The sequence below is a fragment of the Oncorhynchus mykiss genome, chromosome 16, assembly GCF_013265735.2.
Source record: "Oncorhynchus mykiss isolate Arlee chromosome 16, USDA_OmykA_1.1, whole genome shotgun sequence".
NCBI classification, from domain to species: domain Eukaryota; kingdom Metazoa; phylum Chordata; class Actinopteri; order Salmoniformes; family Salmonidae; genus Oncorhynchus; species Oncorhynchus mykiss.
In genome coordinates this window covers 11,768,260-11,790,135 of record NC_048580.1, presented here as the reverse complement: position 1 = coordinate 11,790,135, position 21,876 = coordinate 11,768,260, and the positions used below count along the sequence as shown (strand labels likewise).

General features: G+C 42.7%; 1 protein-coding gene across 6 annotated transcripts in view; it reads right to left on the bottom strand.

The window, feature by feature from the left end:
• Window positions 1-3,774: 3,774 nt before the first annotated feature.
• LOC110491348 (protein quaking-B) overlaps window positions 3,775-21,876 on the bottom strand; it is a 35,572-nt gene continuing 17,470 nt past the window's right edge. The window contains exons 3-8 of one of the 6 annotated variants that reach the window (XR_005036439.1): window positions 20,096-20,212; window positions 15,058-15,201; window positions 12,327-12,414; window positions 11,846-12,142; window positions 11,179-11,501; window positions 3,775-5,451 (exon numbers count right to left, since the gene is read on the bottom strand). Coding sequence is in view for 4 of the 6 variants with exons in the window: in XM_036946126.1 (XP_036802021.1) it covers window positions 5,436-5,451; window positions 11,179-11,275; window positions 11,846-12,142; window positions 12,327-12,414; window positions 15,058-15,201; window positions 20,096-20,212 (759 nt within the window). In the remaining 2 variants the exon portion in view is untranslated. Of the gene's footprint in view, window positions 5,452-10,887; window positions 11,502-11,845; window positions 12,143-12,326; window positions 12,415-15,057; window positions 15,202-20,095; window positions 20,213-21,876 lie in introns of those variants that run through there. The other 5 variants (XR_005036438.1, XM_036946126.1, XM_036946127.1 and 2 more) reach the window with 5 other exon arrangements.

Genomic DNA, 21,876 nt, shown 5'->3' with positions numbered 1-21,876 from the left:
ATGGAGACCGCCAGTACTCTCTTTGATTAGACTTTAGTGTGTGTTAGGTCTTTGTTCCCTCTAAATCTGTTTTGCTTTGCATAGACACACCCACACACAAATGTTTTGGCTTGCGCCCTCCTTAGTGTGCCTACACAGTCCAGCCATCTGTTGTGGGTCAGAGAGATACTGAATACATTTATTGTGATAAAAAAAAACACACCCACAAATAACAACTGTCTTATTTAGATGCAGCCACTGTAGCTGCCTTGTGTTATTGTGTATTCAGCCCAGTCCAAGTGGAGCGATGAAGATTGTCATTGTTGCTGTGTGTGTGTTCAAGCTGCCTGGCACAGTCTGAGTAACTGTTGTCTCCGTATGGGAGATATGTGAACCCGCTGGCCTCATACAATACCCTATTCAGTCTCACGCACACACACACACACACACACACACACACACACACACACACACACACACACACACACACACACACACACACACACACAGGCCAAGAGGCTAGCTCATCCTCAGCCAATCACCAGGAGGGAGGAGGGGGCACAGCCCATAAAATGGTGGATGTGAGAAAAATAGCTGTGATGTCATCTTTAATCTTCTTCTTCTTCTCTCTCCCACATGCACACTTGTTACTAGATCTCTCTCTCTCTCAATCTGAGCTATCTCTACCCTCTCTCTTTTTTCTCTCAGCTGAACTAAAGCTGAACTAAACCAGTACAGAAAAAGGGGCCTCAACAGGGCCCTTGTGTGTGTGCTTGTTGTCACAGAGACAAGAAGAGAACATTGTGGCACTTTAAACAGGCTCAGTGCAGTGTGTTTTACAATTTTATTTGATATAGCCTTTTTTATCCAGGTTAGTCTCATTGAGATCAAATCTATTTTTCAAGTGAGACCTGGTCCAAACAAGAGGGGGGGGGGGGGGGGGGGGGGCATGTTTCAGACAAATATCAGGCATAGACACACAATTAACAACATTTATACGTTACAACTACAGAAACATTCAAACGTCGTAGATAAAAATCAACCATATGTACCTCCGCATAAAGTCCTAATGACAATCACATTCCTCAGTAACATGTGAGTCAAGCAAACTTTTAAACTCCTCCAAGGAAACAAGATTCTGGTGTTTCAAGCTGTGGTCTGGTAGTAGGTGCCAGGCACATTGTTTTGTGTCAAGAGCTGCAACACTGCTACGCTGCTGGATTTTTCACGCTTCAACAGTTTCTTATGTGTAGTGTCACCCACCCAAAGGACATCAAGCCAACTTGACAACTGTGGGAAGATTTGGAGTCAACATGGGCCAGTATCCCTGTGGAACGCTTTCCACACCTTGTAGATTCCATGCCCTGACGAATTGAGGCTGTTCTGAGAGCAAAAGTGTGTGGGGGGGGGGGGGGGTGCAACCCAATGTCAGGAAGGTGTTCTTAATGTTTGCATATTCAGTGTAGATCATAGTATACCAAATATTTAAGCCTATGTGGAGTCAAAGAAGACCAGCCAACAGCACTATAGAGATCACAGTGATGTGTGAGACGTATTTGATTGGTGGCAATCTTAAAGGCTGCATGCTACACAGAATCAAGTGTCTTCAGGGTAGAACTTGAGGTTTGCATGTAAATGACATCCCTGTAGTCCAACACAGACAGGAATGAATACCGTATCAGCACTTTTCTGGCTCCAAAGAAAAACAAGCCTTATGAAAGGTAATAAAAACCTATTCTCAACATGAGCTTCTTCTTTTTTTTTACCACTTTCTCTCCCCATTTTCGTGATATCCAATTGGTAGTTACAGTCTTGTGTCATCGCTGCAACTCCCCTATGGACTCGGGAAAGGCGAAGGTCCAGAACCATGTGTCCTCCGAAACACGACCCTGCCAAGCCGCACTGCTTCTTGACACTGCTCGCTTAAGCCGGGAAGCCAGCCGCACCAATGTGTTGGAGGAAACACCGTCCAGCTGGCGACCCAGGTCAGCTTACAGGCTCCCGGTCCTCCACAAGGAGTCGCTAGAGCGTGATGGGACAAGGAAATCCTGGCCAGCCAAACACTCCCCTAACCCGGACGACGCTGGGCCAATTGTGTGCACAGCCTGGGATCGAACCAGGGTCTGTAGTGACGCCTTAGACCGCCACGCCACTCGGGAGGCCCAACTTGAGCTTCTTTACCAGCTTCTCAACATGATTAGTGAAGCTCAGCTTCTCATTCACTCAAAACTCCCAGATATTGGTGCGTTTTGACTTGCTATATGGAATTTCCTTTCAAAGTAGCAATGACATGGTTATCCGAGTGTTGGAAGCTGTGGGCTAGCATTGTCTGTAGGTTAGATTAGACAGAGAGGAGAGGAGCTTACCACATGGTCTGGCGATGGTCTGAGAGATCCTGGCAGTGGTGTTAAGTACTTAAGATAAATACTTTTACTATTTATATTGATAAACTTTTACTTCACTACATTCGTTAAGAAAAAAATGTACATTTACCCTGACACCCAAAAGTACTCGTTACATTTGGAATGCTTAGCAGGACAGGAAAATTGTCCAATTCACACACTTATCAAGAGAATATCCCTGGTCATCTCTACTGTCTCGGATCGGGCTGACTAACTAAACATAAATGCTTCGTTTGTAAATTATGTCTGAGTGTAAGTGTGCCCCTGGCTATCCAGGTTTGCTTAATATAAGGAATTTGAATCGATTTATACTTTTACTTTTGATACCCAAGTATATTTTAGCAATTACATTTACTTTTGATACTTAAGTATATTTAAAACAAAATACTTAGACTTTTACTCAAGTAGTATTTTACTGGGTTACTTTCTCTTGAGTAATTTTCTATTATGGTACTTTTTCCACCACTGGATCCTGGACCGAACATCATAAAACTAGACAAAACAGGAACAGCCAAAATCGAGAGCACACACACACACACACACACACACTGTTCTAGATGTTTCTGACAGGTGCATCTGCCTCAAACCCCAAATGGGAGAATGACGCAGTAGGAAAAGGGAGCACATGGGGAAAGGCAAACCTTTTATCTTCTCTTCCTTCGCATTTCTTCTTCTCCCTCGCACTCATTCTCAATCTTTCTCTTTTAGCCCACTCTCCTTCCATAGGAATGTCATATTGATGTTCTTGCTCCCACACTCTAGTCCAGCGGGTTGCCAGATCATACTCCTTCTCCCCCAACAGCTGCAGGGGCAGTATCCGGAACACAGGCCCAGAGCCAAGCCTGGGGCTCAATTACCTCAATTACACCCAGAGAGGGTGCAGGAAGGGCAGGGAGAGAACAACCCACTGACAGCCCTGTCAAAGAAATATTTTATAGGTCTATATACTGTATGTGTGCTTGGGTGCAGTCTTCGAGACAGAGAATGTACAGCAGTTAAAATATGACACATGGCTGTAATTAACCGTGGAATGAGAGAGATACTATACGTTAGGGAGAGCCACAGTGTTCCAGCATAGTTCGCTCAGGAGATGTGTTTGCATGTTTGTGTGTGGGTAGGTAGGTGTGAGTGAGTGAGTGAGGTTAGGTTGCACAGTCGATTTGCTTCAGATTGCCCATCACCTTGGAATCTCCTTTTTAAAATCTGTCTAGCTGTTTGAGTGGGAGAGAGCCAGAGAGATGATGGGGAAGGGGGAACAAGTATGTCTGGCCTACTTTCTTTCTAAAGTATATACGTGTATTCCAATAGTATCTGCAGTGTGTCTAAGATTAGTACGCAGAAAGGAAGCTCTGAGGAAACTTTAGATGCTACAGAGAAAAAGTGACAAAGTTTGTTAGTTTTTTTTAAAACTACCAGTTTAATAATATGTTATTGTTTCCCAGTACAAATAGTTATTATTATTATTTTTACCAGCTTTTAAAACGTTAAACATTAACAACACTTTTTAATGATCTGATTCACACAGTTTATATTTGAAAAGAAACCAAAGCAGAGACAGATATGAGTAAAGAGGTTAACAGTACAGGACGGGTCAGTTAGTACAAAGATTAATATTCAGTACTACAGAGTTAATCCTCCTTTACACACAGAAGTTACAGAAGGTAAGCAACACTGAGATTAACTTGAAAAACAAGAATCTTCCAGAACATTTGAAGGTTTTCAGTATATCAGGATTTTAAAAACACTCCCGGACACTTTGTGAATGGCACATTGGTTGGAGGCAATATTAGCTCTTAAACTGAATGAAAAAATATATTCATAGTAAGGTATACTGTTCTTATCTGAAAACATAATTTAATGTTATTTCTCACATAAAAAATATAATATAAAATTGCATTATAAAACAGATGTTACAGATGTTGTACAGTATTGTCCCTGTTTTGTCTTGAAGGAGACGGTTTGTGTGGAGTAAAAACAACCGCTTGGCAAGAGGCTAGTTAGGGGCTCAAATATGTAACACACACACACACACATCTAATAACACAACACTATACGATAGAGTGTGTTCTCAAAGGCAGACACACACACACACACACAAATACATAAACGCCACTCCCCAAAATAAAATAAACACACAACATTAATACTGTTCTGAGAAGGTCCTACTGCACAGACGGAAGGAACAAACCCTTTGGCACTTCACTCTAAACCCAGAAGACATGTGGGTTTATGTTAAATCACAACATTGAGATGGTTTCTGTAAAATACACATCTCTTTCACTGTGTTGAGAGATAGAAAAGATGGCGTCAGGTTATTCCTCTTTCATGGAGGTTAGAAAAGCCTTCATAAAAAGGCTGGTCTGTAACAGATCTATTTAAATAACTAAAAGGCACTTGGTTCTCCACATTTCTATAATACTGTGACGTTGTGGTTGAGAGTATACCTGGAGAGCTTAGATCTTACACATCAGATAGGCTCAGCTCACTGTCGAAAGGCAGGCATGGTGCAACAGTCGAGACTCTAGTCTTAGAGAGGACATCGTGTGAAACTGGTGTGACCTGGTAAAACCCGATCTAAGTAACGTTTTGTGTGACAGTGACGTTTTGAGAACAGGGACAGTCAGACTAGTGGCCGTGGAGGGTCAGTGTGCTCGACAAGTATAATTATGATCACACATATGACTGTTATTATTTGGATTATTGAATTATTATAATATTATAGCTCCACATCGACTCAGTGCAGGGCAAGGAATAGAGCCAGGTTATCTGACCAGTGCAGATTGGGGAGATTTGGTTAAAGGGGGTTGTGGTTGGGGGGTTTGGCTGTGGGGTTTCCTTTAAAAGGGGCACATGGCTTGATAGTGTAGTGTTTGGGTGGGTGTGGCTGGTGACTGGGTCCTGATTGGGTCCTGAAGGTTCGTTACCATGGCCGCTGGTCTCTGGTTGGTTAGGCAGAGGTGACTCTGGGGGAGGGGCGTGGCTGCTGTCCAGAGCATGGCAACGAGCGAGGCACGGGCGGAGACGGGTGGGTCATCAGTGGGCAGAGGTCAGGGATTAGTTGCCGTGGCAGCTGGGGGGGGGTTAGGAGACAGACGGACATACACAAAGAAATGAGAACATAAAAAAGACACACAGAAAAAGATAGAAAGAGATTAGTGTCAGCTAGTGGTGTCAAGATGACCACATAAAAGATCTACTCCAGTCACACAAACACACAACACCTTCACTACATTGACAGTTACAAGTCAGTAGCCGCAAGTTGACATAAGGTCTGGCATCTGCATGAAGTGACACGATGTGAGATGCCAACCAGTGACTGCTGACATAGGTACTTATGAATGCTTATGTACTGCTAATGAAGGCATGGTAAAAGAGCCTTTGTAGAAGGTTTGAACACTGTTACAGTGAGGCTAGCTGCATTACAGACTGAGAAACCATGGAGAGAGCAGAGGGTATGGTTTATTGTGAGGGTGTGACATTGTCACAGACGTCTAAGGCTGCTCTGACTCACCCAGTGTGTTTCTCAACCCAGTCGACTTGTGTGGACCACAAGTGGTCTCACATAATCTAGTTCTAATCATCAATGCCTTGATGGACTAGATCAGACATGTGAAATGACCACTAGGTCCTGGAGGTTGGGTTCAGCAGTGGTTAGCAGTAGTCACGGTGTAACGTTATGGTGTCTTCACAGAAAAGACCAAATGCAATGATGACCAATTAATTGATTAAAAATGATCTGCCAATGATTTCCAGACTGCTGTTAAGCATTAGAGAAGAAACGAGGCCTGCAGTTAACAGAGAGCCAAGACATGCTAAGAGATGTGGTTTTTTAGAAGGAATTAAGAACAGATATTTTTAACAGATATTTTCAAATTATAATAATTTACATTGGTTTTCAGATTATTATTATTTATTTTTTTTAAATCTCAATCTTTGGTTCTCTATGTACACCAGTTGAACTATAGCTGACACACAGCAAGGCAAGTCCTACTGTTACCAAAGTGACACCAAGAGTACACCAACATCACTTTAACACACAAAGTCATACCCGAAACAACCCTTGAACCGTTTGCTTCATAAATATGAATTAGAGCTTCAAGTCTACAGTCTAAACTCTATAGAAAACATCCATTTATTTTTGGAAAGCACAAGAGCAAAAACGACAATTATCTCAAAAAGAACAGGCTAAGCACAATGAGATGACAACGGAATGTCTATCTAAATTCTCTCTCATGTAAACCCATCCCTACCCCGAAGGTCCAGTACTGCTTACTTTACACACACACTACGGAAATCTCCTAATAGAGATTTCAGTAGTCGTTTTGAAATATAGGGTCATATACTACACAGTATAGGATCATATGGAGTACGGCTATGAGGTGGCTGTTTCAGCTTCAAGTACTGTATGTCTCTGATCCATGAGATCCACAAAACATTATAAAACCACATCAATAAATAAAAGACTCAATCAAATGAAAGGAATGGTGTAATTTAAGACAATATAAAAAGAGATGACTACTTGTCTCTAAGGTTGAACAGTAGTGAAATCACCAGGAAAGAGAGAGAGAGAGAGAGAGAGAGAGAGAGAGAGAGAGAGAGAGAGAGAGAGAGAGAGAGAGAGAGAGAGAGAGGAAGCAAGGGACACACCTTCTCATTCAAGGGTTTTTCTTTATTTGTACTATTTTCTACATTGTATAATAATAAAGACATCAAAACTTTGAAATAACACATATGGAATCATGTAGTAGCTAAAAAAGTGTTCAACAAATTAAAATATATGTTATATTTGAGATTCTTCAAAGTAGCCACCATTTGCCTTGATGACAGCTTTGCACACTCTTGGCATTCTCTCAACCAGCTTTATGAGGTAGTCACCTGGAATGCATTTAAATTAACAGGTGTGCCTTTGTGGAATTTCTTTCCTTCTTAATGCGTTTGACCAAGACCAAGTCCATATAAGCAAAGAGAAATGACAGTCCATCATGACTTTAAGACATGGAGGTCAGTCCATCATGACTTTAAGACATGGAGGTCAGTCCATCATGACTTTAAGACATGGAGGTCAGTCCATCATGACTTTAAGACATGGAGGTCAGTCAATCTGGAACATTTCAAGAACTTTGAACGTTTCCTCAAGTGCAGTAGCCAAAACCATCCAGAGCCATGATGAAACTGGCTCTTATGAGGACCGCCAAAGGAAAGGAAGACCCAGAGTTACCTCTGCTGCAAAGGATAAGTTCATTAGAGTTAACTGGCTCTCATGAGGACCGCCAAAGGAAAGGAAGACCCAGAGTTACCTCTGCTGCAAAGGATAAGTTCATTAGAGTTAACTGCACTTCAGATTGCAGCCCAAATAAATGCTTCACAGAGTTCAAGTAACAGACACATCCCAACCTCAACTGTTCAGAGGAGACTGCGTGAATCAGGCCTTCACGGTCAAATTTCTGCAAAGAAACCACTACTAAAGGACACCAATAAGAAGAAGAGACTTGCTTGAGCCACGAAACACGAGCAATGTACATTAGCTGGTGGAAATCTGTCCTTTGGTCTGATGAATCCAAATGTAAGATTTTTGGTTCCAACCGCTGTCTTTGTGAGATGCAGAGTAAGTGAATGGATGATCTCTGCATGTGTGGTTCCCACCATGAAGCATGGAGGAGGAGGTGGTGTGATGGTGCTTTGCTGGTGACACTGTCTGTTATTTATTTAGAATTCAATGCACACTTAACCAGTATGGCTACCACAGCATTCACCATCCCATCTGGTTTGAGCTTAGTGGGACTATCATTTGTTTTTCAACAGGACAATGACCCAAAACACACCTCCATTCTGTGTAAGGGTTATTTGACCAAGAAGAAGAGTGATGGTCCTAACCCAACTGAGATGGATTGGTATGAGTTGGACAGAGTGAGGGAAAAGCAGCCAACAAGTACTCAGCATATGTGGGAACTCCTTCAAGACTGTTGGAAAAGCATTCCTCATGAAGCAGGTTGAGAGAATGCCAAGAGTGTGCAAAACTGTCATCAAGGTAAAGGGTGTCTATTTTGAGAAATCTCAAATATATTTTTATTTGTTTAACAATTTTTTCTAACTACATGTGTTATTTCATAGTTTTGATGTCTTCACTATTATTCTACAATGTAGAGAATAGCACAAATAAAGAAAAACCCTTGAATGAGTAGGTGTGTCCAAACTTTTGACTGGTTCTGTATGTATGTATGTATATACAGTTGAAGTTGCAAGTTTACATATACTTAGGTTAGAGTCATTAAAACTTGTTTTTCAACCACTTCACAAATTTCTTGTTAACAAACTATAGTTTTGGCAAGTTGGTTAAGACATCTACTTTGTGCATGAAACAAGTAATTTTTCCAACAATTGTTTTCAGACAGATGATTTCACTTATATCACACTGTATCACAATTCCAGTGAGTCAGAATTTTACATACACTAAGTTGACTGTGCCTATTAACAGCTTGGAAAATTCCAGAAAATTATGTCATGGCTTTAGAAGCTTCTGATAGGCTAATTGACATACTTTGAGTCAATTGGAGGTGTACATTGGAGGCCTACCTTCAAACTCAGTGCCTATTTGCTTGGGAAAATCAAAAGAAATCAGCCAAGACCTCAGCAAAAAAAATTGTAGACCTCCACAAGTCTGGTTCATCCTTGGGAGCAATTTCCAAACGCCTGAAGGTACCACGTTCATCTGTACAAAAAAATTGTAGGAAGGAGGAAGAAGACACGTTCTGTCTCCTAGAGATGAATGTACTTTGGTGTGAAAAAGTGCAAATCAATCCCAGAACAACAGCAAAGGACCTTGTGAAGATGCTGGAGGAAACAGGTACCAAAGTATCTATATCCACAGTAAAACAAGTCCTATATCGACATAACCTGAAAGGCCACTCAGCAAGGAAGAAGCCACTGCTCCAAAACCACCATAAAAAAACAGACTTTCGGTTTGCAACTGCACATGGGGACAAAGATCGTACTTTTTGGAGAAATGTCCTCTGGTCTGATGAAACAAAAATAGAACTGTTTGGCCATAATGACCATCGTTATATTTGGAGAAAAAGGGGGAGGCTTGCAAGCCGAAGAATATCATCCCAACCGTGAAGCACTGGGGTGGCAACATCATGTGCTGCTTTGCTGCAGAAGGGACTGGTGCACTTCACAAAATAGATGGCTTCATGATGAGGGAAAATTATGTGGATATATTGAAGCAACATCTCGAGACATCAGTCAGGAAGTTAAAGCTTGGTCGCAAATGGGTCTTCCAAATGGACAATGACCCTAAGCATATTTCCAAAGTTGTGGCAAAATGGCTTAAGGACAACAAAGTCAATGTATTGGAGTGGCCTTCACAAAGCCCTGACCTCAATCCTATAGAACATTTATGGGCAGAACTGAAAAAGCGTGTGCGAGCAAGGAGGCCTACAAACCTGACTCAGTTACACCAGCTCTGTCAGGAGGAATGGGTTAAAATTCACCCAAGTAAAACAATGTAAAGGCAATGTTACTAAATACTAATTGAGTGTATGTAAACAGGGAATGTGATGAAAGAAATAAAAGCTGAAATAAATCATTCTCTCTACTATTATTCTGACATTTCACATTCTTAAAATAAAGTGGTGATCCTAACTGACCTAAGACAGGGATTTTTGTCTAGGATTAAATGTCAGGAATTGTGAAAAACTGAGTTTAAATCTATTTGGCTTAGGTGTATGTAAACTTCCGTCTTGAACTGTGTGTGTGTGTATATATATATATAAAGGAGGGGGAGAGAGGGAGAGGGGAGAGAGAGGAGAGGACAGAGAGAGGAGAGGACAGTGAGAGGAGAGGACAGAGAGAGAAGGACAGAGAGAGAAGGACAGAGAGAGAGGGGAGAGGGGAGAGGAGATGAAAGAGTAGAGAGGAGAGACAGTGAGAACTGTGTGTGTGTGTATATATATATATAAAGGAGGGGGAGAGAGGGAGAGGGGAGAGAGAGGAGAGGACAGAGAGAGGAGAGGACAGAGAGAGGAGAGTACAGAGAGAGAAGGACAGAGAGAGAAGGGAGAGGGGAGAGGAGATGAAAGAGTAGAGAGGAGAGACAGTGAGAGGAGAGGACAGAGAGAGGAGAGGACAGAGAGAGGAGAGACAGTGAGAGGAGAGGACAGAGAGAGGAGAGGACAGAGAGAGAAGGGAGAGGGGAGAGGAGATGAAAGAGTAGAGAGGAGAGACAGTGAGAGAAGGACAGAGAGAGGAGAGGACAGAGAGAGGAGAGGAGATGAAAGAGTAGAGAGGAGAGACAGTGAGAGGAGAGACAGTGAGGGGAGAGGAGATGAAAGAGTAGAGAGGAGAGACAGTGAGAGGAGAGACAGTGAGAGGAGAGGACAGTGAGAGGAGAGGACAGAGAGAGGAGAGGACAGAGAGAGGAGAGGACAGAGAGAGAGGGGAGAGGGGAGAGGAGATGAAAGAGTAGAGAGGAGAGACAGTGAGAGAAGGACAGAGAGAGAAGGACAGAGAGAGGAGATGAAAGAGTAGAGAGGAGAGAGGAGAGACAGTGAGAAAGAGAGTGAGCAACATAGTATGTAAAGAGAGCTCTCAGAACTCTGAGAATCACAAGGTCACAGTCAGTTGGAGGAAAGGTCCATTCTAAAAGAGACTGTTGTTAGACATTTACACACAGCCTCACTGTTTGACTTTCCTCTCATTCCTCTCTTAGCAGGCGGCACACATAGGTCAACTGACGGACACACACACACTGTCGGGCAAACGCAATCAAAACCACTCACGAATGCGTATTCCCACTCACACAGTCTGGTGATCTAACTGACCTCTGTCGGTGTTCACTACTCTTTGGTAAGGATGGGCTCTCATATTGTGGCGTTGCACCTGAGCCGTCATCGCTCCTGCTCACCGCGCAACCACATCACCAAAACACAGGAGGTTAACAGTGACACCATCAAACAGTGACATCATCAAACAGTGACATAATCATTAAGAAGACAAGAGGCCCATTTCAGATAAGCCTGTGTGTGTGTGTGTGTGTGTGTGTGTGTGTGTGTGTGTGTGTGTGTGAGAGGTCCATGTGTAGGAGAGTGTTCATCTCTCAGCCTTTGGTTTGGAAAGCCATACCTGGAGACAGAGAGAGAAATAGAACAAGGTCACAACACAACAACACAACCCTCATGCCCAAATCAACTTGATCTGTGTGTGTGTGTGTGTGTGTGTGTGTGTGTGTGTGTGTGTGTGTGTGTGTGTGTGTGTGTGTGAGCTGAACAGAGGGAAACCTATCTGGGAACACCTAAGTGAGGAACTTCATGTTCTCATCACAGTGGAAGACTCACACAACAGTGCTCAGATCAAACTACAAAGAGCTACCGCAGAGGTCAAGAAACTGCTCGTACCAGCTGTGAGTACCAGGAGTTTCATGCTATAATTGTCTGTCTGTATCAGTGTATCAGTGTATCTGTGTTTACCTAGTACACCAGTAGTGTCCATGGGGTATTCTAGTATAGATGGAGTTAGGGTGTAGGGGGAATATTCGTAGGGAGCGTAGAAGAACCCTCCTGATTCAGGTGATTGCTGCATCAGTGCTGCGTGCTGATTGGCTCCTTGCATGAGGGCCTGCTGACTCTGGATCTGACGAATCAGGTGAGGCATGAGGTTGGGCTGTTGACCAGGGGCGGGGCTCCGCATAGCCTGCTGCATGACAGGGGAGGGGCTGGAGATGAGCCGAGGCTGCTGAGAGGAGGCTAGGGAGAAGGCCATAGTGGCTACACCCATCATGCACCCACACACACACAGACACAGACACACCCACAGACACACACCCACAGAAACATAGAGAGAGAGAGACCGAGAGAAAGAACAAATAGACAATCCATTACTAGATGAAAAAAACACCTCCCTCAAAAAGTCAGTTTCAGGACAGGCGCTTCATGATGATGTCATCCTTACGTTGCTTGATGTTGGCGTCTCTGTAGGTTCCGTTGAGAATGGCGAGCTCCATTAGCTGCATCTTTTTTAGACTGTCCTCTCCATCAGCCTACACACACACACACACACACACACACACACCGTTGGTTGAAGGTTGGATTATGCTACGCTCTGGCCAACAGATTGTGAGGGATGTACAGCTAGGTCAGGTTAAACGAACAGATACAGTTGAAGTCGGAAGTTTACATACACCTTAGCCAAATACATTTAAACTCCGTTTTTCAATTCCTGACATTTAATCCTAGTAGAAATTCCCTGTCTTACGTCAGTTAGGATCACCACTTTATTTTAAGAATGTGAAATCTCAGAATAGCAGTAGAGAGAATTATTTATTTCAGCTTGTATTTTTTTCATCACATTCCCAGTGGGTCAGAAGTTTACATACACTCAATTAGTATTTGGTAGCATTGTCTTTAAATTGTTTAACTTGAGTCAAACGTTTCGGGGTGCCTTCCATAAGCTTCCCACAATAAGTTGGGTGAATTTTGAATTTTAGCCCATGCTGGTGTAACTGAGTCAGGTTTTTAGGCCTCCTCGCTCACACACGCTTTTTCAGTTCTGCCCACAAATGTTTGATGGGATTGAGGTCAGGGCTCTGTGATGGCCACTCCAATACCTTGACCTTGTTGTCCTTAAGCCATTTTGCCACAACTTTGGAAGTATGCTTGGGGTCATTGTCCATTTGGAAGACCCATTTGCCACCAAGCTTTAACTTCCTGACTGATGTCTTGAAATGTTGCTTCAATATATCCACAGAATTTTCCTGCCTCATGATGCCATCTATTTTGTGAAGTGCACCAGTCCCTCCTGCAGCAAAGCACACCCACAACATGATGCTGCCACCCCCGTGCTTCAAGGATGGGATGGTGTTCTCGGCTTGCAAGCCACACCTTTTTCCTCCAAACATAACGATGGTCATTATGGCCAAACGGTTTTGGAGCAGTGGCTTCTTCCTTGCTGAGCGGCCTTTCAGGTTATGTCGATATAGAACTTGTTTTACTGTGGATATAGATACTTTTGTACCGGTTTCCTCCAGCATCTTCACAAGGTCCTTTGCTGTTGTTCTGGGAATGATTTGCACTTTTCACACCAAAGGACGTTCATCTCTAGGAGACGCTCCATCCTGAGCGGTATGATGGCTGCGTGGTCCCACGGTGTTTATACTTGCATACTATTGTTTGTACAGTTGAATGTGGTACCTTCAGGCGTTTGGAAATTGCTCCTAAGGATGAACCAGACTTGTGGAGGTCTACAATTTATTTTCTGAGGTCTTGACTGATATCTTTGGATTTTTCCATGTTGTCAAGCAAAGAGGCACTGAGTTTGAAGGTAGGCCTTGAAATACATCCACAAGTACACCTCTAATTGACTTAAATGATGTCAATGACATAATTTTCTGGAATTTTCCAAGCTGTTTTAAGGCACAGTCAACTTGGTGTATGTAAACTTCTGACCCACTGAAAGTGTGATACAGTGAATTATAAGTGAAATAATCTGTCTGTAAACAACTGTTGGAAAAATTACTTGTGTCATGCACAAAGTAGATGTCCTAACCAACATGCAAAACTATAGTTTGTTAAAAGAAATTTGTGGAGTGGTTGAAAAACGAGTTTTAATGACTCCAACCTAAGTGTATGTAAACTTCAGACTTCAACTGTATCATTAACCCATACCCACACACTCTGATTTTCTGGGTTAAGTTAAAGGCCAAAAATGTGATTTTCCTCTGTTTTATATTTATTTCCACACTATGAGGTTGGAACAATACTGTTAAATTGTGAAAATTCTGATAATGCATTTTTAGTGTAAGAGCTGCTTGAAAAGTTTTGGTGGGATGGAGTTTTGGCCTTCCATGACCTTCCATGACCTTCCACGACCTTCCATGCAGTAAATTAGTTAATAGACCGAAAAACCTCTCAGCCAATAACAGTTAGTTTTAAGTTTCCCCTGCAAAACTTGTTTGAGAAATGGCTCTTTCCTAAGAAGCTATTTTTGTAAATGTTTTACAATTCTAATTTTAAAACAATCACATTAAGGTACTTAATTGTCACCCAGAAATAATTTGATATTGAGATAAAAACGGCTGCAATGGACCTTTAACATGTATCATTATAACCTCTCTGGTATTGATACTGCGACCTGATTGGACAATTTAAGAGACAGGGACGGGACAGAATAAGTTCACAGGGGGCATTAGTTATATTACTGTAAATCAATGCAGTGTGATCTGAGAGTTTGTTTGGGGGTTCATAACTACTCTATTCAAAGTTGAATTTCAGTAGAGCAACATTGTTAGCAATAATGTGTCTGTGTGAGGTGTGGGGAAAGGGTAGGAGGCTAAGAGAATGGGAGAAATGTTGAGGACACGGAAAGAGTTGATGTGAGAAATTAGAGAGAGAGAGAGAGGAAGAGGGAATTCATTAAGTGTGAGGAGTGAAAGGAGTGATAGAGTGAAGGGAAAGTGTGAACAGTCTCTCCATTCATCCCCTAATTTCACATGCATTACCATGGTTACGCCTTTATACATGCTGCCTGGCGAATTACCCAACTCCCCAACACACACACACACACAGACACACACACACACACACAGACACACACACACAGACACACACACACAGACACACACACACACACACACACACACACACACACACACACACAATTATAGCATGAAACTCCTGGTACTCACAGCTGGTACGAGCAGTTTCTTGACCTCTGCGGTAGCTCTTTGTAGTTTGATCTGAGCTCTGTTGTGTGAGTCTTCCACTGTGATGAGAACATGAAGTTCCTCACTTAGGTGTTCCCAGTTAGGTTTCCCTCTGTTCAGCTCTTCCTGATACACATACAAAACAATAATATTACGGTGTGTGTGTATTTGTATTTGAGTGTGTATGTGAGCATCTTCCTTCATCCATAAAACATGTTTCCGTTTCCCAGAAGACTGTCCACATTGGCTTCAGTTCTGTAATGACACAGTACACTGTAAGACCAGAAACATGTGACACACTCATAAACTAAATGTCAGTGTTTAAAACTCAACCATTAGGTATTTAGATTTGCCATTGAGGCTAGATTAAACATGATAGTCATCTTTTTCCTGTCGCTTTCCAACCAGGAGAACACCTATATCTCCCAAGTGTTCAGATTTTAAGCAATAGCGTTTACTTTCCTACTGTCCTGTGGTCCTAAAAAAAATGTATGCCTTTTATTCAGATCAGTGTTACGAATGTCTGTCACCTTACCTACATATAACTGAACAGGACATTTGATTCAATAATTATTTTCAAATCGTCGAGTGCTCTTGTTACTCGACTGTGTAGAGTTCCTTTCCTTGAAGTCTCTCAGAGTGAAACAGACGCGGTAGTGGCCTCATTATCATATTTCCCAGCGTCCATTGTTTCAGGGTGATTTTTTTTCTTGTTTGTGATCAAATATTCAAATTCTTGGATATCTTCCCTCTGGCTGGATTCCGATAGGAATTACTAATCACTTCACAAACCAGCGTACTGTTTATTGCAGGTCTGATGTGGCCCATTATTTTCAGACCAAAATGTCAAGGATAACGAGGCCATAACTAAAGGCCTTATGAAATGCATAATATGAGGTCATAAAGGGTTTAGTTTTAATTCAAACACATTCACTTAAGCAATCACTTAGTGAAGGCTTCAAGAATAGATGTAATTGAACACAAGAACCATGTCTCTGTCACTAAAAGCAGAGTCATTAGTGGGTATCTCTCACATTCACTCGAAAGGCATGCTGGGAAATAGGAAATTACGGCTTCACACCCAGTGTTTAGCGGTTAAAACCTGAACGTCTTGTGCTGAATAAATGTGTTCATGTGTTTAAAACGTGTCACAAGGATTAAACACGTTCTGGTGTTTACAATATAAACACTGTGATGCAGTTTCATTGACATTCTAAATGCCTTGAGGTGTTTAAAACGTGCTACAGAAGAGCGCTTAGTTATGTGTTCAGATCCTAAACACTTGGTTTTACAGTGTAGCCATTTCATTGAATAATCCCCCTCATGAAGGTCAGAATGTCTACCAGGGATGAAACGTTTAGTCGGTTTCACGATAAACCACGGTATTACCCGTTTCAAATTTGAATCATCATTAAAAGTGTGTTTGATTACCACGGTTTGAAAAACTCACGGTAAATAGTGTCCAGCATCAACCACAGTTAGCAACAGTCCGACGCAGGCGCAGCGTGGGTTTGGTTTTGTGTGAACACGACACGTTGTTCTGCTGCTGTATGCGTCATGTGTCTGCAGACTATTTGTCCATTAAACACGATAACAAGGTTAGATAGTTTAGTCACCCAACCAACATATTTCGTTCATTTAAAATCAGGCAGTCGTCAACTTGGTTGTAAAAGTGTTTCAACAGGAGAAACACTATAGACTCCTCTACGAGACTCCTATACAAGACTCCTCTACCAGTCTCCTCTATAAGACTCCTCTACAAGACTCCTGTATTTATGTCAATTGTTGGGCTCATTGCAATTACTTTCACTGTCTTAAGACTAATTTGTATTAATGTAAATTGTGCATGGGGTCATGCTCAAATGCAACACAGAAGATAGACTGTGTGTGTGAATAATAATAATAATCATAATAATACATTTGCTGTTCTCTTGTTTACAGAGTAGGTGTGCAGCAGGCAAACCCAGTGGATGCTACTGGTCCCTCCTCATCTACAGTTGTGACACAGACACTCCAGCAAGCATTTTAAAAAGGCAGGCTGCTTATGCAGCCACATCAAAACATGCTCAAGACCTCACTGTACCCCTTTCATATTACATTGCAAAGGACATGATGCCATTTCAAATTGTTGAGAGGCCTGGCTTTCTGAGGCTGATGAAGGTTGCCGTGACTCACTACAAAGTGTCATCACAAACATTATTTTCCATGACTGAAATCCCAAACCTGTACAACCAGGTTAAAACTGATGTTGGAAAAAGTTTGGCTCAAGGCACATGGCTTGCTGCAACTACTGACCTCTGGACCAGTGAAAGCAGGGGTGGTCAACCCTACATCAGCTTCACTATCCATCACCTCACCCCAGACTGGTAACTGGAATCAAACTGTCTGGAAACACAGTTCTTCCCAGAAGATCACTCGGCTCACAACATCAGAGAGTTTGAGAATATGCTGGAAGAGTGGGAGATCAACCAGAAAGACCTGGTCTGCGTTACCACAGACAACGCAACAAACATGACCAGGGCTTTTGAAGAGTTCCCAGTTCTGTGGCTTGGGTACTTTGGCCATCATTTGAACCTGGCCATCTCAAAGGCTCTGAAAATTCAGAGAGTTGACACAGCAGTCAAGGCCTGCTGTCATCTGGTCCAAGGCTTCTCACGGAGCTGGAAGAGAAGGAGAAAACTGAGAGAAAAGCAAGCTGCCCTCAACATGCCACAGAAGGCTCTGATCCATGATGTGGTGACCCGATGGGGATCTACACACAAGATGCTTGAGCGTTTCCTCAGCCAACAGCAGCCGGTCTGCGCGACACTGGCTGGAGAAAGAGGAATATGGCATCTGATGCCCAAGGATGCCGACATAAGTGTCATGGAGCAACTGTGCCAGCTACTTGAACCTCTGAGACAGTTTACAAGGGCACTTGCCTCAGAGACATGAGTGACACTGTCAGCCACAAGCCTGTCCTGGACCACATCACCTGTGATTTTCTGGTGGAAAAGGATACGGAGCCATCACTGACCAAGGAGATGATATGGAGCCATCCCTGACCAAGGAGATGAAAAGGATACGGAGCAATCCCTGACCAAGGAGATGATATGGAGCCATCCCTGACCAAGGAGATGAAAAGGATATGGAGCCATCCCTGACAGAGGACATGAAAAGGATATGGAGCCATCCCTGACCAAGGAGATGAAAAGGATATGGAGCCATCCCTGACCAAGGAGATGAAAAGGATATGGAGCCATCCCTGACCAAGGAGATGAAAAGGATATGGAGCCATCCCCGACCAAGGAGATGATATGGAGCCATCCCTGACCAAGGAGATGATAAGGATACGGAGCCATCACTGACCAAGGAGATGATAAGGATATGGAGCCATCCCTGACCAAGGAGATGATAAGGATACGGAGCCATCCCCGACCAAGGAGATGATAAGGATACGGAGCCATCACTGACCAAGGAGATGATAAGGATACGGAGCCATCACTGACCAGGGAGATGAAAAGGATACGGAGCCATCCCTGACCAAGGAGATGATAAGGATACGGAGTCATCACTGACCAAGGAGATGATAAGGATACGGAGCCATCACTGACCAGGGAGATGAGAGAAGACCTTAACAACAGATGCAAAGAGAGTCATGCACATGGCTTGTTTCATTGACCCCCGCTTCAAAAAGGAGCTTTGTAGATGAGCCTGAGGCTGCCAAAGTTGACACTGACAGCTGTGTCCAGGAGGCCTTGAAGCTGGCAGCTGCACAAGTCAGGGAAGAACCACAAAGCACCAGCAGCACCTCCACCACCAACACCCCCACAGCGGCATCGGAGGGGAAAGGCCTGGCTGGGTTGTTGAGGAAGATCACCTCTCTGCTGCCTTGTTGAGGTAAAGAGGATCAGATTCCGACCACCCCAGAAGACAGAGTGAAAGAAGAGATCAAGATCTACCTGTCTCTGCCTCCCATTCCAGCAGACGAGGATCCACTGGTGTGGTGGAGGGGCCCTGCATCAGAGCTGCCTCACCTTGCCAGGGTTGCCAGGAAGCTTTTGTGCATCCCAGCAGCCAGCGTGACATCAGAGAGAGTGTTCAGTGCTAGCGGGCACATTGCCTCCCCTCGCAGATCACTACTTAAACCGGACAAAGTAAATATAATGCCATTTTTACATTTCAATCTCATGTGAACAAAGATGCATACATACAGGATGTTAGGCCAGCAGCACCTTGTTTCTTCATGAAGGAGAGTACAGACATACAATCAGCGCTGTTCATTTGATTTGTTTACATATTGTGTGTTGTTATTTTAATGTCAACACCTGCACATTGGATTTGTTTACATATGGTTGTATTGTTCTTGCATTCAAAATGCAAAATGCATAGTGCTGCTAAAGTCATTGTTATTTGTTGGTTTTCAATATAGAACTTGGTGAAATGATTTCAGTCTGTATCAGTACTTTTTGAACATTTCCAGCACATTAACAATACCGCGATAATACTGATAATACTGATAATACTGATAATACTGATTATACTGATTATACTGATAATACTGATAATACTGATAATACTGATAATACTGATAATACTGATAATACTGATTATACTGATAATACTGATAATACTGATTATACTGATAATACTGATAACTGTGATCATTTTGGTCACTATAATCGTGATATATAATTTCCATACCGTTTCATCTCTAATGTCTACCCACTCTTTCAACTAATTTCCACATCTCTCCATCCCTCCCTCTTTGTTTCTCTGAGGTATGGAATGGGTGTATTCTCATGAGAGGTGGATGGAATGCCAGCTGCGCTCCACCTGCCTTTAGCTTCTCCACTGTACGGCTGACCAGAGAACCTAAACCAGCAGAGAAACATACGGACCCAGCTCTATTCACCTCTACTCCACTCGTTAGACTCTACTACCAAAAAGAAATACACATGCTGTGTGTGTGTGCGCGCATGCTTTTGTTTGTGTGTTCGGGCTTGCATCTGTGTGTGAGCGTGTGTGTGTGTACACATACCTTCTTCTTGTCTCTCATGGATCCTTTTCCTCGTACCATGATCTTACAGCCCATCTCTGCCTCCAGCTGTTTGGCTGTTAGGCCCCTTGGACCCAGTATCCTACCTACAAAGTTAAACTAAACACACACACACACACACACACACACACACACACACACACACACACACACACACACACACACACACACACACACACACACACACACACACACACACACACATACACACACACACACACACACACAGAGAGAGACATTTTAAGAAGAAGAAGAAGAAGAAGGGCCAGGAGTTGGTCTAAGTTGTTCTTTCCATGAAACACTCCTGGATCTGGTTGGTAATTTGGGTCTAAATTGGCCTGGCCATGAAATACTCCTGAGCCTATGACGGACATCGCTCATCCATATATTTATATGTACATATTCTTATTCATTCCTATACACTTGTGTGTATACATTTTTATGCTGATGATACTGTTATTTACTGTTGTGCCTCGTCTCTTACAAAATCTTTCCAGAACATGCAAACTGCTTTTTATACTGTTCAACATACCTTGTGTCAATTGAAGTTTATCCTCAATACTGACAAAACTAAACTAATGGTGTTTTCTAATGCAATAAATAGACCTCTGAACATTTCACCTATTACTACCTGTCAGGGCAAGGAGATTGAGGTTGTAACCTCATATAAATATCTTGGAATTTTAATTGATGACGGCCTCTCTTTTAAATTGCATATTCAAGAACTTACAAAAAAATTGAAGCTGAAATTGGGATTTTATTTTAGGAATAAGGCCTGTTTTTCTTTTGAAGCCAGAACGAGGCTAGTATCAGCTACATGTATGCCTTTACTAGACTATGGGGATATTTTATATATGAATGCTTCCGCTCAGTGTTTGAGATCAATTGACACTCTTTACCATGGCACTTTGAGATTTATTTTAAACTGCAAAACCCTTACGCACCACTGCACTTTGTATACCAGGGTTGGCTGGCCTTCTCTAGTCACTCGTAGTCTCAGTCACTGGTATACGTTTATTTACAAAGCCATTTTGGGTTTACTACCTTTTTATTTGGGCATTTTTATTGTTCAGAAATGTGGTGGGTACTCTCTTCGTTCGCTGGACTTTATCCTGCTAACTGTTCCAAATGTCCCAACTGAATTTGGTAAAAGGGCTTTCATGTACTCTGCGCCATCGTCTTGGAACACCTTATAAAATACTTTTAAACTGGAAGAACTTGTCCCGATTGGTGTTTTTAAATCAATGATGAAGGATTTTGAGGCTGATTCCCTGACCTGTCAATGTTTTTAATTTGCTGTTTTATACTCTTGTGAATTCAATGGTTTTTACTAGATTACTTGTAGTTTTTCATGTTGTCTGTCTGTAATTTTTTTGTAATTAGATTTTTATTTTTTTATTTTACCCCTTTTTCTCCCCAATTTCATGGTATCCAATTGTTTTAGTAGCTACTATCTTGTCTCATCGCTACAACTCCCGTACGGGCTCGGGAGAGAAGAAGGTTGAAAGTCATGCTTCCTCCGATACACAACCCAACCAAGCCGCACTGCTTCTTAACACAACACGCATCCAACCCGGAAGCCAACCGCACCAATGTGTCGGAGGAAACACCGTGCACCTGGCAACCTTGGTTAGCGCGCACTGCGCCCGGCCCGCAACAGGAGTCGCTGGTGCGCGATGAGACAAGGATATCCCTACCGGCCAAACCCTCCCTAACCCAGACGACGCTAGGCCAATTGTGCGTCGCCCCACGGACCTCCCGGT